Genomic DNA, 14,083 nt, shown 5'->3' with positions numbered 1-14,083 from the left:
AATGAGGCTGAAGGTGATGAACTGTGGCAGCCCCAATATTGAATCGTGTGAACTCGTGGCAGCTTGTAAAGTGGTAGGGGGTGGGTGGGGGATTAAGTAGGTGGTTGGGGCTTATTAACTATCACACTTTCCCATTGAATCATCATTCTCATGTTCCCACCAAACCCAACCAAGAAGTGTGCACTGGCTGGAAATACCCTGACTCACGTAACAGAGTGGAAATATGTGGCTGAAGAAAACATTTGATTTGTTGGAAAACACTACACTACACTACACTACAACCAAGCTGTGTGACACTCAAGCCCAAAGGAGAATGGGAATAAGAATTGAAACAAATGAACATAAATATGACTAAATGTAAAATGTAAATAAATATAGCAGGGAGAAAACTGTTAGTCCCCTGAGCACATTACCAACCTCTCTTCTCTTCTGAACATTTCAATAGTGATATTGTAAGGCTAAATCACTGCTGTGTGACTTTTCAACCAGGTGACAAGGCTGTGTGACTCGTCAAGGTGTGGGCATGGCTGTCAGAGCTATACCTTGCAGCATGGAAACAGGGAAAAAGACTCTGCTATCTTAAGATTGTAATTGCTGCACCCTTTTATGATGTTATAATCCTTTATATGGCCCCCTGTGTGCAGAGATTCCATTCCTGTACAAAGCACGCACAACTCTAGAATTGTTTTGACAATTTTCTGAGTACCATATATCACAGGTTTACCAGCTCGCTAACGAATACTGGCCAGGCTGAGGTTTGGGTTTCAGGTTGTTGTAAGCAGCCAGGCTCCTTAGACAGGCTATATACAGAAAGCTATAACAGTGTGTGTCCCATAAGGAAAGTACTCTCTAGTGGAGTGTTCTCCATTCACAAAGAGTGCTGCGTCTTTATGACTGAGTGTGACTTTGGCCAAGGGTCAAAGTGGTGGAGGGCCACTGATAAAACCATGGACTGGGAACACTGCCTCCCTCACTATACGCGTGTGGATGTGTCTCGGTAGGATGTCTGTGAGGTGTCTGTTGGTTTTGGCCGTGGCCGGTGTGGCCAGTGTGGGGGCCCAGTCTGAACTGGAGCAGAGGGCCGCCGCGTTCCTGAAGAGATTCGATGTGAATGCCACGGAGCTGATGTACCAGTACTCACTGGCCTCCTGGGAGTATAACACAAATATCACAGATGAGAACTCACAGAAGCTGGTGAGTGTGGAAGGCGTCTGAGAGTCATGGCAGTGACATGGCAGGGCAGAATTTAAATAGGGGTGATTGGGACTGATGATGTCATTGATTTGCACACCAAATTCACTTAATATTCTATTCTACACATATTCACTAAATACTAATATGTCTTTTTTTTAACTCTTGGAACGGAATGGAACCCAGTTCTATACCTGTATGCCATACTCAAATGTTGTCTTTGTCTTCAGTCTGAACAGGGGGCGATCTGGGGTGCTTATTACAGTACGGTCTCAGAAGAAGCTCAGACCTTCCCCATCGATCAGATCGCTGATCTGGAGATTAAACTGCAGCTCATGACACTTCAAGACAAAGGCTCAGGAGCGCTGGACGCGGACAAGGGAGCGCACGTGAGTTCAGTGTTATGTTAGTCATTTGTGTGAGTCTTAAGGGCTGGAAGTAGCATTAGCACAAGTCCAGATGAAAAAAGCATAAAATCTTTCACTGATATTTCAGCGCTAAAGACCTTTCGGTTATCTGACTGTTGTTCAAGCAAATACTGTATGTCTACAAAAGATATAAGGTACATGACTTTTCCGATTTCTCATGACTATTAAGTACAAAACTTCTTTATTTTCGTTTTGTCTCCTCACAGCTGGGCAAGGTGATGAGTGAGATGAGCACCCTATACAGCACAGCGACGGTGTGCAAAGTGGACGACCCCTTTGACTGCCAGACTCTAGAGCCAGGTAAACACCCTATACAACACAGCTCTGGGGATTATGACTGTTGGTGTGGGTCCTGTACAAAGGTCAGGATGAATGTTGTGTATTTATCAGTTGTGCCTGGTAATAAGGAAGACATAAGTATACCAACATGTGTTATAGGGTTAGTTAACTTTTTTCTCAGCAGGGTTTGCCATAGGTCAACACTTTAGAAAACCTGACTCTACAGTTTACTGCAATGCATAGATAATGCCTTCTTGAGGCACAGACAATCTGTCCTGAAAGCCTCCATTGGGAGGAATACTTGCTGAACATCAGTGACATTTTCCTGCCGCAGGCCTGGAGCACGTGATGGCCAACAGCAGAGACTACTATGAGCGACTGCACGTGTGGGAGGGCTGGAGAGTGGAGGTGGGGAAGAAGATGAGACCCCTGTATGAGGACTACGCTGACCTGAAGAACGAGGCCGCCAAACTCAACGGTACCACCTGCTGAGTCAGCTGAGTTCAGCCATAAAGACAGATAGAGAGATACTAAGTCCTGATCCACCATGGCTGAAATGAGTCATTACTGTACCTAAGTCCAGTGCGGTCTTTAAAGATGAAAGTGGTCAAATAGTGCATGTTGTTCTCCACACAACAGACTCCACTGCAAAGAACAGATATCTACACTGAAGTATAAACTAATGTATATATAAGTACATAGTATAGTGTATATATAAGTTTAAACATGATCTTCATGCAGACTGGTTAAAAAAATCCTAAACACCTAAACAGTACCTCACCAGAGTTTAAATATGTAATTGAATCGTATCTGCATTTCTGACTATAACACATGTCTAAGTAGGCATATATCCAGAAACTGTACTCACGATTATACTCAATGTGGTCTTTAAGCACGGAACATAATATTGCCTTTGACATTATCAAAGGTTTCAAGGACTATGGTGATTACTGGAGATGGAACTATGAAACCATTGAGGATGGCAAGTATGGATATACTCGGGACGAGCTCATGGATGATGTCCGTCAAATTTACAAAGAGGTTGGTGCTGTGGATATTCTTTAGTAGAGGAATAAAGACGAAGTACAGAAGGAAAGAAAATCATTATTGCAGATGTTCGTGTGCTAGGTCTTTCAATCTCTTTTCAGAGCTCTTCTAGATCTTACCCTTGTACACTGAACTGGTTTCCTTTATGTTCTAGATCTTACCCTTGTACACTGAACTGGTTTCCTTTATGTTCTAGATCTTACCCTTGTACACTGAACTGGTTTCCTCTATGTTATAGATCTTACCCTTGTACACTGAACTGGTTTCCTTTATGTTCTAGATCTTACCCTTGTACACTGAACTGGTTTCCTCTATGTTATAGATCTTACCCTTGTACACTGAACTGGTTTCCTCTATGTTCTAGATCTTACCCTTGTACACTGAACTGCACGCATACGTGAGATCCAGACTCCAGCAGACCTACCCTGGCCATATCAGCTCAGAGGGAGGACTCCCGGCACATCTTCTGGGTAAGTGTGGAGCAAAACAGGTCCCGTGCTAGTGCAGCTGCAGTGTTGAATTTAACGCTCTATCTAAATGTTTGTCATTTACATCAGTAACATGAGCCACCATAAATATCCATCAACTTTTGATGGACCACAGTTTTACAAAAGACATCATTTTACAAAACACATCATCGCAACAGCTGATTTACAAAATATGGTGAACTTCCAGGTGATATGTGGGGAAGGTTTTGGACAAATTTGTACCCCCTCTCTGTCCCTTACCCTGGGAAGACTGATATTGATGTCAGTAAGGAAATGGTTGATCAGGTACTACACTTCAACTCATAGTATGTGTATCATTCAGTGCCAATTAAAGGTTTTATCACCTTACAGTATGTGTAACATTCAGTGCCAATTAAAGGTTTAATCACCTTACAGTATGTGTAACATTCAGTGCCAATTAAAGGTTTAATCACCTAACTACTGCATCTCCCTCTGATCTGGGATTTGGTAATATGACGTTTGTTGGAGGTGGGGGTGTGGGGTGGTGGAATCAATCATCCGTGTCCTTGACTCTTTTTCTCTGATTATGTCTTGAATGTCCAGGAATGGACTGTTGACAGGATGTTCAAAGAGGCGGAGAAGTTTTTCATGTCAGTTAAACTTTACAAAATGTTTGACAACTTCTGGAACGACTCAATGCTTGTAAGACCAGAGGATGGTCGAAGTGTGGTGTGCCACCCAACAGCATGGGACATGGGCAATCGAAAGGACTTCAGGTGCAGTTTTGTTCTCCCTGTGCTGAATGAACGTGTGGTTTATACTTTGTTCTGCTTTTTTGACCTAGCTCTAATTTCTGCTTTAACACTACCCACATCCTCTCCTCTCTTTCTTTACCTCTACTCATCTTTTTTTCTTTTCATCACCTCTTCTTTTGTTCCCTCTCTATCTCACTTCTATTTTTTCACACCTCCACCTTCCCTTTTCTAACCTCTTTTGTCTTCTTTTGTCTTCTATCTTTTGTTCTTGCAGAATCAAAATGTGCAGCAAGGTCAACATGGATGACTTCCTGACTGTCCACCATGAGATGGGCCACAACCAATACCAGATGGCCTACCGTAACCTCTCATATCCCCTGCGTGACGGTGCCAATGAAGGCTTCCATGAGGCAGTGGGAGAGATAATGTCCCTGTCTGCAGCAACCCCATCACACCTGCAGGCCTTAGGCCTTCTGATGGCAGACTTCAAAGAGGACAACGGTTAAGTACAAGATCTTTTATGATGAATACTGGTGATAAATATAACAGCCCCTCTAAGACTCAGACCTTGAAGTAAGCAGACCTCAAAAAACGTTTCTCAGTCAAAGGTCAACTCAAGTCCCTAGAAAATCCCCATCTCACACTAATTCTTCGCATAAGCCTTATTGCTTTCACCACAAAACTAACATTTCTCTTTAGATTTTGTTCTGCTAAATTAGACCACACAATCAAACCTCTCTCTCTTCCTTTCCCTCTCTCTCTCTCTCTCTCTCGCTCTCTCTCTCTCTCTCTCTCTCTCTCTCTCTCTCTCTCTCTCTCTCTCTCTCTCTCTCTCTCTTAATTTCAATATGATGGTTCCCTTTTGAGTTCCGTTGTGTATGTGCGTCACACCATCACAGTATGACACATACTATAAGAGTGTTACTGTAAGGGTTGTACATGGTCAAGGTGTGTGGTAAAGCACAGTGTTATCACACAGGTCAGATTGCAGGCTATTTTGATTCGAAATATCACATCTGAAGAATAATTGTTTTTGCTTCTGTAGAGACCGAGATCAACTTCTTGATGAAGCAGGCCCTGACCATTGTAGCCACCTTGCCTTTTACCTACATGCTGGAGGAGTGGAGATGGCAGGTGTTCCAAGGGACAGTCCCAAAAGAGGAGTGGATGCTACAGTGGTGGAGGATGAAGTGAGCCGTCTTTCTCCCTCTTCATCTGTCCCAATTTATCTCTGAATTCAACCTCCATGTCCACCACTAATACTTACACCTGCACTTTATATTTTTCATTTCTATCTACACTTCCTACCTCAATTGCTGCTAGTCCCAATTCTGTTCATATTTTATACCTAACTCTTACTGTATATATCTTATTTATTCACTTATTTCACTTTACATATGCACATACTCTGCACTTTTATTGCTATTTTGCACTTCTGGTTGGATGCTTAACTGCATTTCGTTGTCTCAGTACTTGTACTCTGTGTGCAATGTCAATAAAGTTGAATCTAATCTAATCTTATTTCCCACACAAATATTCACATAGGTTCCTTCATTTCTCCGTTGACTTACATGTTCTTTCTATTCTAACATTCGATATAAAACAGTTTGATGACTCGGAATGCCTTTGATATATACAGTAACTTACTCAGTGAACTTCTTGATTGACTCACAAGCTGTTGTGTGCGTGAAACAGAAATATACATGGGCAAATATTCAGAGCCCAGGAAGTCACTGATTGCTCACAGTGTCTGACATAGGTTGATCCTCTGTGGTAACATGACCTTCTCTACTCTCTCCATCTCACAGGAGAGAAATGGTTGGGGTTGTTGAGCCTATCCCCAGGGATGAGTCATACTGTGACCCCCCCGCTTTGTTCCACGTCTCTGGAGACTACTCCTTCATCCGGTGACGTAGAAGTTCTTCACGAGGGATAACAAAAATAATGGCGGAAATGCCTAATCTCTTCCAATATTGCAGTATAAAGTTGTTTGGATGCTAACAGTGTTTGGATGCTAACAGTGTTCATGATCTTGATTTCCTGTAAGTTAGATACTTCACCAGGACCATATATCAGTTCCAGTTCCAGGCTGCTCTTTGCAAAGCTGCAGGACACATCGGGCCTTTATTTAAGTGTGACATCACTAATTCAACTGATGCAGGCGACAAACTTAGGTACTTACGTAGGACATGACCCAGATCTTAATTTGCCATGAGGCGGGATCATTTTTTGTAGAATTTCTTTCTGTCTCGATATCATAATCAATTAGTTCAAAAGAGAGCGTTGTGAAATTACTGAATTATCAGAGGAAAATAACACCAGTACAAATACACACACACATAGAAAAACCTGTGTGAAAGCAGAGCCCTTCACCAAATTGAACTTGCTTAAAGGGCTATGCTGGAGCTGGGGAGATCCAAGTCTTGGACCAGAGCTTTGGAACAAGTTTCTGGAGAAACCAGAATGAATTCCCAGCCCCTTCTGGACTACTTCAAAGACCTCCATGAGTGGCTCAAGAAAGACAATGATGCTAACAACAGAAAACGAGGATGGGACCACAACATTGACCCCTGTGAGTGCAAGGTTTGACCCGTACGAATTTACACATGGGAAATACCTACAGTGTTTTCTAGACACTACTGAGCTTTTGAAACAAAAACGAGGACTAATAATTGTCTTCCTGACTTTCCAGATTCTGAGAATGCCTTCAAAGTGAGGTTGAGTTTGAAAACTGCTTTGGGGGACCAGGCTGTAAGTCAACAAGGCTGAATTCAATTTACAGGAAAAACACATCACTAGCTCTATGAATTGACACTGCTAATAAAAACACATCACTAGCTCTATGAATTGACACTGCTAATAAAAACACATCACTAGCTCTATGTACTAGCTCTATGACACCATTTACTTGCTCCCCAGTATGCCTGGAACGCAGATGAGATGTTCTTTTTCAAGACGACCATGGCCTATGCAATGAGACGGTACTACTCAGAGAAGAAGGGCGAGTTGCTCAAGTTTGTGTGAGTATTTCAAAATTACATTCAAACTGCAAAATGACGTCAGGAAGATACCATTGTGTTCTTAATCCATATCAGTACTATGCATTTTAGTCATTTTACCTTTCAATTAAAATGCAGTATTCACAGGGGTTGTCAGTTGAAAGCCAGCTATTAAACTGTTCCTTACAAGTCACATCAATGGTATTTTTCTCAAAGGAAGTGGCTTATTCCACATCCTATACAAAACACTTCTACTTATTACATCTTGGAAAATGGTTGTTACAAGCAAGACCACAGAAGTACCGGTTTGCTTTGCTTTCATTTAGCTTTATGAAATGTTGTTTTTGATCAATTATTGCAGTTGTTTCCAGGCTGACAACCTTATTTCCTCTTTGTAATGTTCAGGACAGACAACGTGCACACATACAAAGAGACACAAAGAGTGTCTTTCTACTTTGTTGTGACGCATCCCACTGACTCAGCTAAGATCATTCAGAAATCCGAGGTGGAAGCTGCTATACGGTGAGATTACACGCACACTCAGCTTTACAGTGTATAGCCACTCACACAACCCATTCATTTAGACGCCACAACCACAACAGAAGAAAACACGAGATAACTTCGATATTCTCACATGCGTCAGTGGCCAACCCACAAAATGACGTGTGTAGGTTCACCTCAACAGTGGGAAGAAGAGGAATAACAGTGCTAAAAAAAGAGCAGCAAATCTTCTACAGAGTAGCAACTTCAAGAGGCATCGTAGAGGTTTTGTCAAAGACCAGCAACCCGAGTAGCTAACAGCCAACAGACTTGACTTGCAAACATAGCTTGCTAACAAATGTATTTTCCCTGTTGAGAAAAAAAATAGAAACCATCACAGATATTCTAACGGATCCCACTACGAATAGCCTACTCTAACCAGCTAGAGCAATTTGGGACGCATTCCATTGCGATTTAACCGTTTGGATAGGCTCCCATTACATTCCCATTCATTGGAATGTAAATGAATCTAAATTGTATCCACTAGATTTATGGACATTACCAACCATTATTTCATGCTCCCATTAATACAACTCAAATGTCTGTGATGTTTTTAGCAGGGCTGACAGCATATTTGGTGTATATTTTGGCGTACGCTGCAAAAGTTGTTCTTAAATTTTTATGGGGTTTCTGACTCAGAGCACAAAACTTGTAAGTGAATAGCCTGGGCCACTAGGGGGAAGGGCGGGTGTGTACATCTCCCCTTCACATGACCGTGGGCCATGGGCGCAGATAGCACTGGGGACGGGGGTCATGTCCCCCTCAGATTCATAGTGACCCCGATCCGTCCCCCCCCCAGTTTAAAAATCCCAACTGCACCGCTGCCGCAGGCCACCCCTTTCCCTAAACCATCAATGAATTTCAAGATCTTATACAACCCTTAAAAAGGTTTTTTTAAAAAGACACGCTATGTTGCATAAGTAAAAGGATTTACAAATCTTCAAATATCCATCGAGCCTGGGTTTATATAATGGTGTGATCTTCCCTGATACTTCTTCGTGTCATGTGATGTACTCTGGTCTTCTCTTCCAGCCTGTCCAGAGGTCGCTTCAACAGCGCCTTCCAGCTTAGCGATGACACCCTTGAGTTTGAGGGTCTCCTGGCCACGCTGGCCCCCCCAACTGAGCAGCCTTTTACGGTCTGGCTGGTGGTGTTTGGGGTGGTCATGGGTGTGGCGGTCCTACTGGGGATTTACCTCATCACCATGGGCTTTGTGGACAGGCGAAGGTAAGAGTTGTGCTTTTTGTACTTTTCACAACTTACTAGAGCTGCGTGAAACGTGTGGGTATATAAACACAATGAAATTGAGCATGTTTTTGACAGCTATAATAGCCATAGTGCTGTTACTCTTGAAAAACTGTCCACATGTTGTAGTGGTTCCTGTTCAATAGAGCAGTCTCTTGTGCATTGTTACTTACATAATATCGAAACTCATATCTACTGAGAACGTATCTTTCTAACAAAGCATGGATGGTCATTTGCATACATTCTGAGCTTCAGGGGCTGGAAACTGAGTATACTGTAACATCTCCAACCCAAAGACTTATGCTGTTGAAAGCGTTCAGGTTTAGTGCAATTCAGTGGACCAAAGATGATAAAGACTTCTTATGTTCGTACACACGGTTACAGCACATAACATCAAGAGTAATGATATACTGCAGATGAACTCTAAGCAGTCACTCTAGCATCACTCAATTAAGCAAATAAAGCATCAAATGTGCCAATTACACAATTTCAATGGCATGTACTGTATGTATTATCTGTTTCATCTAGGAAATCTAAGCGAGCAGAAGAGGAAAACCCAGTTACTAACCCCTATGACAATACACATGAACATGCAGATGGAATCTCAAATAAAGGATTTGAGAGAGACAGTCATGATCAACAAACAGTAATGTGACTTAATTGATGACCCGTTTGTGTAGTGTTTGGTCATTCTAGACTGTTTGAATAGAATCACAATTAATGGGAGAAACTTAAGACAAAGACAGACAAGGACAAGAGAAGATGAAAAGACAGTTATATACTTGTTTATTTGTTTTTATTTGATCAGATACAGTCTAACATAACTGATATAATTGAAACAATGGAGTCATGGAGAAACTAAGTAATATGTTTATATCCTTGAAGGTGTGTGCTATGTCAGAAGATGTGGTATTTGAAATGATTATGTAGCACTATGTAACATTATTAATGTCAGATATAAATAAAAGACCATGCTTTCAGCACTGTCTGAAGTTTATTCCTGTTTCCGACAGGTGACTTAATTCCTAAAAGAAAATGTATTGTTGAAAGCGAGATGATAGTGTAAATGTATACATTGGCAGTTACATGCAAATGGCCTATAACCTTGTTTGCATACATGAAATGGTTGTGCGTCTTTTTTCAATTTCTCAGATTCAGGACTGGTACGTATGGATGAAAAAGTACAGTGACTCCTCTACTTGTATTTGCCCTTTTTTTTCTGCAACCACTTCCTTGGCGAGAGCACGAAGAAACCAGCCCTCACAGCTTGCGGACTCAAAAAGATTCCCTTTGCTCGGGTCTTCCTTTTTGTAGAAAACAAATGGCAATATCTCCTTGTTGTTCTTAGAGATAAACTTCAGGTCTTCTTCCTGGCATGACTGTGGGGAAAGAATTACATACAGTTATACTGAGGCTGCAAGTCGTTATGGGTCATAGATTTATGGCATGAGTCCTTCAACCAGTGTTCCATGTATAGTACAAAAAACATTCACAAAGGCTTATTTTCCTGGCATTAGAGGTCATAATTAATGAAGTCTTAATTTGTAAACTTTGATCCAAAGAAGACGTAAATCTGTCAGCTGACAGCACATTTTGTCGAAATAAGGTTGTTATGATCCTTTCCTGTGACAGCTGATCACTGACCATGACATACAAGTGTTAATATGCCAGATCTGAGCTAAAGTGAAAATGTAAATATTATGTAAACACAGGATTTTACAGGTGTTGTCTCAGCATATTATCACAGTAAAAAAGTGAAGAAAGTTTTGTACCAAAATCCTTTATATATGCTTTTGTAAGCCAATGTCAGCTGTTACAAGGGGTTTATACAGGCATAGTATAATTGTATAGTAGTTCCCCGAAGGAAGAAAACTATTACATAACAAAAATAACATTATTTTGTCATTTGCGCTTGAAAAATGTTTGCAGACGTGTGTTTTTGATTATACGACTTACCATGACACTCAAAGTCACATCATCGCCAGTTCTGGAACATTTTAGGTACTTGTTTGTATCCGTAAAGTTCAAGACAACTGGCATTCCTTTAAATTCACCTATACCATCCACTTGATCTGAGTCGTAATAGATAATTGTCATATTTGCTGAGAAGGCAAAGCAAATCATGGATATGGTATGTGATTACATTTATCAGATGAAAATATATCAAGAAATGTCCACAAATCCTGAAAATACATTGTCACTATGGTTGGTACCTCCTTGTTGGTACCTCCTCAAACAGGCCTTGTTTGCAATTTGTTTTAGAAACTTTTGACTTCTGTAGTCTTGGATAACCATGTTTTTTCGCTTGATGTCTATTTGGAAATCAGAGCGCTCTTGAGTCACTGAAAAAAATGTATTCACAAATCCTTCATGACTCCAAACTCAACAAGAGGTAGTCGTGAATATTTAAAAACAAGACACCAACAAATGTTTGTGAGTTCATCTAAACCAGGACTTGTTAAACTAGCAATGAAAATATTCTCACCTTCAACCCCTTCTGACACGAACACAATCTCACGAGTGCAGTCTGTGGTGCCACAGCCCTTGCCACAGGTCTGCCCAGGTAGACAGCCCCGGCCTCTCACCACAGCCACCGTAGTGCCCACCATTTTGACTAGCAGAACATTCTCCAGCTCACAGTCATCATCTACCTGAAGATCTTCATCTCCCTGGAGATCCTCATCTCCCTGACAACAGACCTGCAGGTTTGGGTCAGTCACCATGTTCATGGAGATGGTCAGGACAGTCTCCTCTTTGTAGAACGGAGAGAATCCCCCTGTTCTCTCTGGAGCCTCCTCAGGGTTGCCCCTTACCCCAGGGTGGTGGACTGCCTGTGATGATAGAAGGAACTTAATATATAGCCAGAGTAAAGCCACCTGCACTGTTAACCTGAACAAGTTCAGCGTACTTAAAACTTTTGATGTAACCAATTACATAATAAAATTTGAGTACACATATATATTTTTTTAAGTAAACTTAACTTAAAAATTATACATTGGCTAAACTGATTTATTTTGTTTTCATTTAAAAAATGTTTAGTTCTCTAAAGTCATATTATTCCAAAATCTCCCAGGATTCTGCTACGTCGGATATTTGTGTTTCTCTGGGTCTTTCGCAAACTAGTTATTACGCCCTTACAAGTTTTTGAAAGGGTATCTTCCTTACGTTCCAACTTCTTGAGCAAGCTCTTACTGTAGAGAGAACGGTCATTGGTCGACCGCCTTCCCAGTGTTGCCAGATGTACATTTACATCTGTGATTTAGCAGAAAGCATTTATCCAAACTAATTTACAAGGAATTTTACATTTATAGAACAGAAGCAGTTTAAGGGTTCACACTTATACACTTGGTACGGAGGAGTGGGGAATCGACCTAGCAACCTTCCAACCTCTCGATTACTAAACGACTCCTCTACCTTAAGTCTGCTGTCTCCGTGTCTCATCACAAGAACTCTACAATGGTATTTTCAAAGACGTTGATGACGTCAGATTCTAAACAAATATGAGTTATCAGGCAATGTTCACTCAAACAAATACATTCCAATACAATTAAAACATCTTCACTTGCTCAGAAAACGTACACATTTTAAGTTGGGTCAACTAAATACCAGGTTTTAAGTACTGAATACACAATGTTAATAAGTTAGTAGAACTGTTTGGGTTTGCAGTGTGTCTTGTTTTAAAGAAAGTGTATTAATTACAGTCTCAGAACATAACACCTTATCTTAGCAAGTCAGGTTACCAGGTATAGTCTGGATTGTAAAATGTGAAGGTGACCAGTGAGATGGGGAGCGTTAGATAGTTTAAGAACTGAACTCACCAGCATAGGACTGCCTTTAGACAACAGGTCTGCAAACATTTCTGGGGATAAGTCCTCCATGTCGAATCCATTAATCTGCAAGAGTTGATCTCCTGTTCTGGGTGAGCAGCATTAAAGATGCCATTTATGCGTTGCGAATGAGACTTTTCAATCACGTAAACATTTTACATATATTGTCACACTGTTTTCATGAGACGTACATGACAGCATCAGAAAAAAACAGTAAATATAATATAGAAAAAATACAGTAAGAATGCTTGCAGAGTGAGAGTATTGTGAACAATGGAATGTAAACCTCATGAAAATTCTAGTTTTGTCTCTCCCTTCCTTAAAAACGATGTCCACTTCATAGTGATGCTTCCCATCCTTGACTCTATGAAGTATGCCTACGCCACCTGTCACTGGTGTGTTCTTAAAAACACAGACAGACAACATCAGATCAGAAAACCAGTATAAACAACATCACACAATGGTAGTAGTAGTAGTAGAGTACAGAGAGCTTGTAGATAACTCAAAAGTGTAAAGAGACTAAATCAGATATAGCTTACCTTCTGTTCCATGTTACCTCAAACTCTGTCTGTTCAAAAGTGTCCTCCTTACGACAAATACCTTCAGCTTCTATCTATTTTGTTTGCGGGTGTGTGTGTGTGGGCGGGAGGGAGGAAGGGAGGAAGAGAGGGTGAAGAGATAGCTCCACCTGCAGGGCATGACGTAAATAAATCAGGAAAACATTAGACAGAAACAGAAATAACCAGCCAAGGCTAAGCTAACTCATGAAAAGCTCTGTAACCCTTACCTTAAGTGATGGAATTGTGGGTCTCTTGTGAAGGTTCTGTTAAGTTGCCACGCAATAGAACCGGCACGATGTGAATAATCAGTCAGATTCTAAATGCAGTCAGTAAAGCTTGTTGCCTGTGAACATGATGGCTACGTGTAGATTAACCCCAGTGCTTTTCTCTGTGTGTGATACTTTAACTAGTATGCATAGGCCTATGTAAGGGCACTAGCACTGTGGGGTTGCATATACATTATTACAGTTGAATCAATTTAAGTAATTTAGGGTTTGACACAAAGTTGGGGCAGTGTTTCATTTAAATACTTTATGAATGCAGTGTGAGTATTTTCAGCAATTGTGTTTTGGCTTTTTGTGTGTGTAATATTTTGTGGGTGTAAACACTAGTAATGCTATCATTGTAACTTCTCATTTCTCTAGTCTTTCCACCTTGCAGTGATCTGTTTCAGTGTGTAACCTCTCACAGCACATCAAACAGAACAGAATCCTGGGTTCCCAGCTATTATTGGTGAGAGGGCTGGAAGGATCGCGGTCTACGC

General features: G+C 41.1%; 1 protein-coding gene across 1 annotated transcript; it reads left to right on the top strand.

Moving 5' to 3' along the window:
• Positions 1-987: 987 nt before the first annotated feature.
• Positions 988-9,588, top strand: ace2 (angiotensin I converting enzyme 2; the record flags this gene model as incomplete). The annotated part of the gene is made up of 18 exons (XM_080834307.1): positions 988-1,194; positions 1,422-1,580; positions 1,826-1,919; positions 2,233-2,376; positions 2,827-2,939; positions 3,310-3,415; positions 3,621-3,718; positions 3,998-4,170; positions 4,424-4,650; positions 5,195-5,339; positions 5,958-6,056; positions 6,201-6,323; positions 6,543-6,721; positions 6,842-6,900; positions 7,069-7,169; positions 7,554-7,670; positions 8,721-8,915; positions 9,462-9,588. 18 exons carry the CDS (start codon positions 988-990, stop codon positions 9,586-9,588), a joined length of 2,466 nt encoding a protein of 821 aa, XP_080690433.1.
• Between the last annotated feature and the right edge of the window lie 4,495 nt (positions 9,589-14,083).

The sequence above is a fragment of the Sprattus sprattus genome (genome assembly GCF_963457725.1).
Source record: "Sprattus sprattus genome assembly, chromosome: 3".
NCBI classification, from domain to species: Eukaryota; Metazoa; Chordata; class Actinopteri; order Clupeiformes; family Clupeidae; genus Sprattus; species Sprattus sprattus.
Note: the sequence above shows the minus strand (reverse complement) of the source record. Positions and strands in the feature narration are given on the sequence as shown.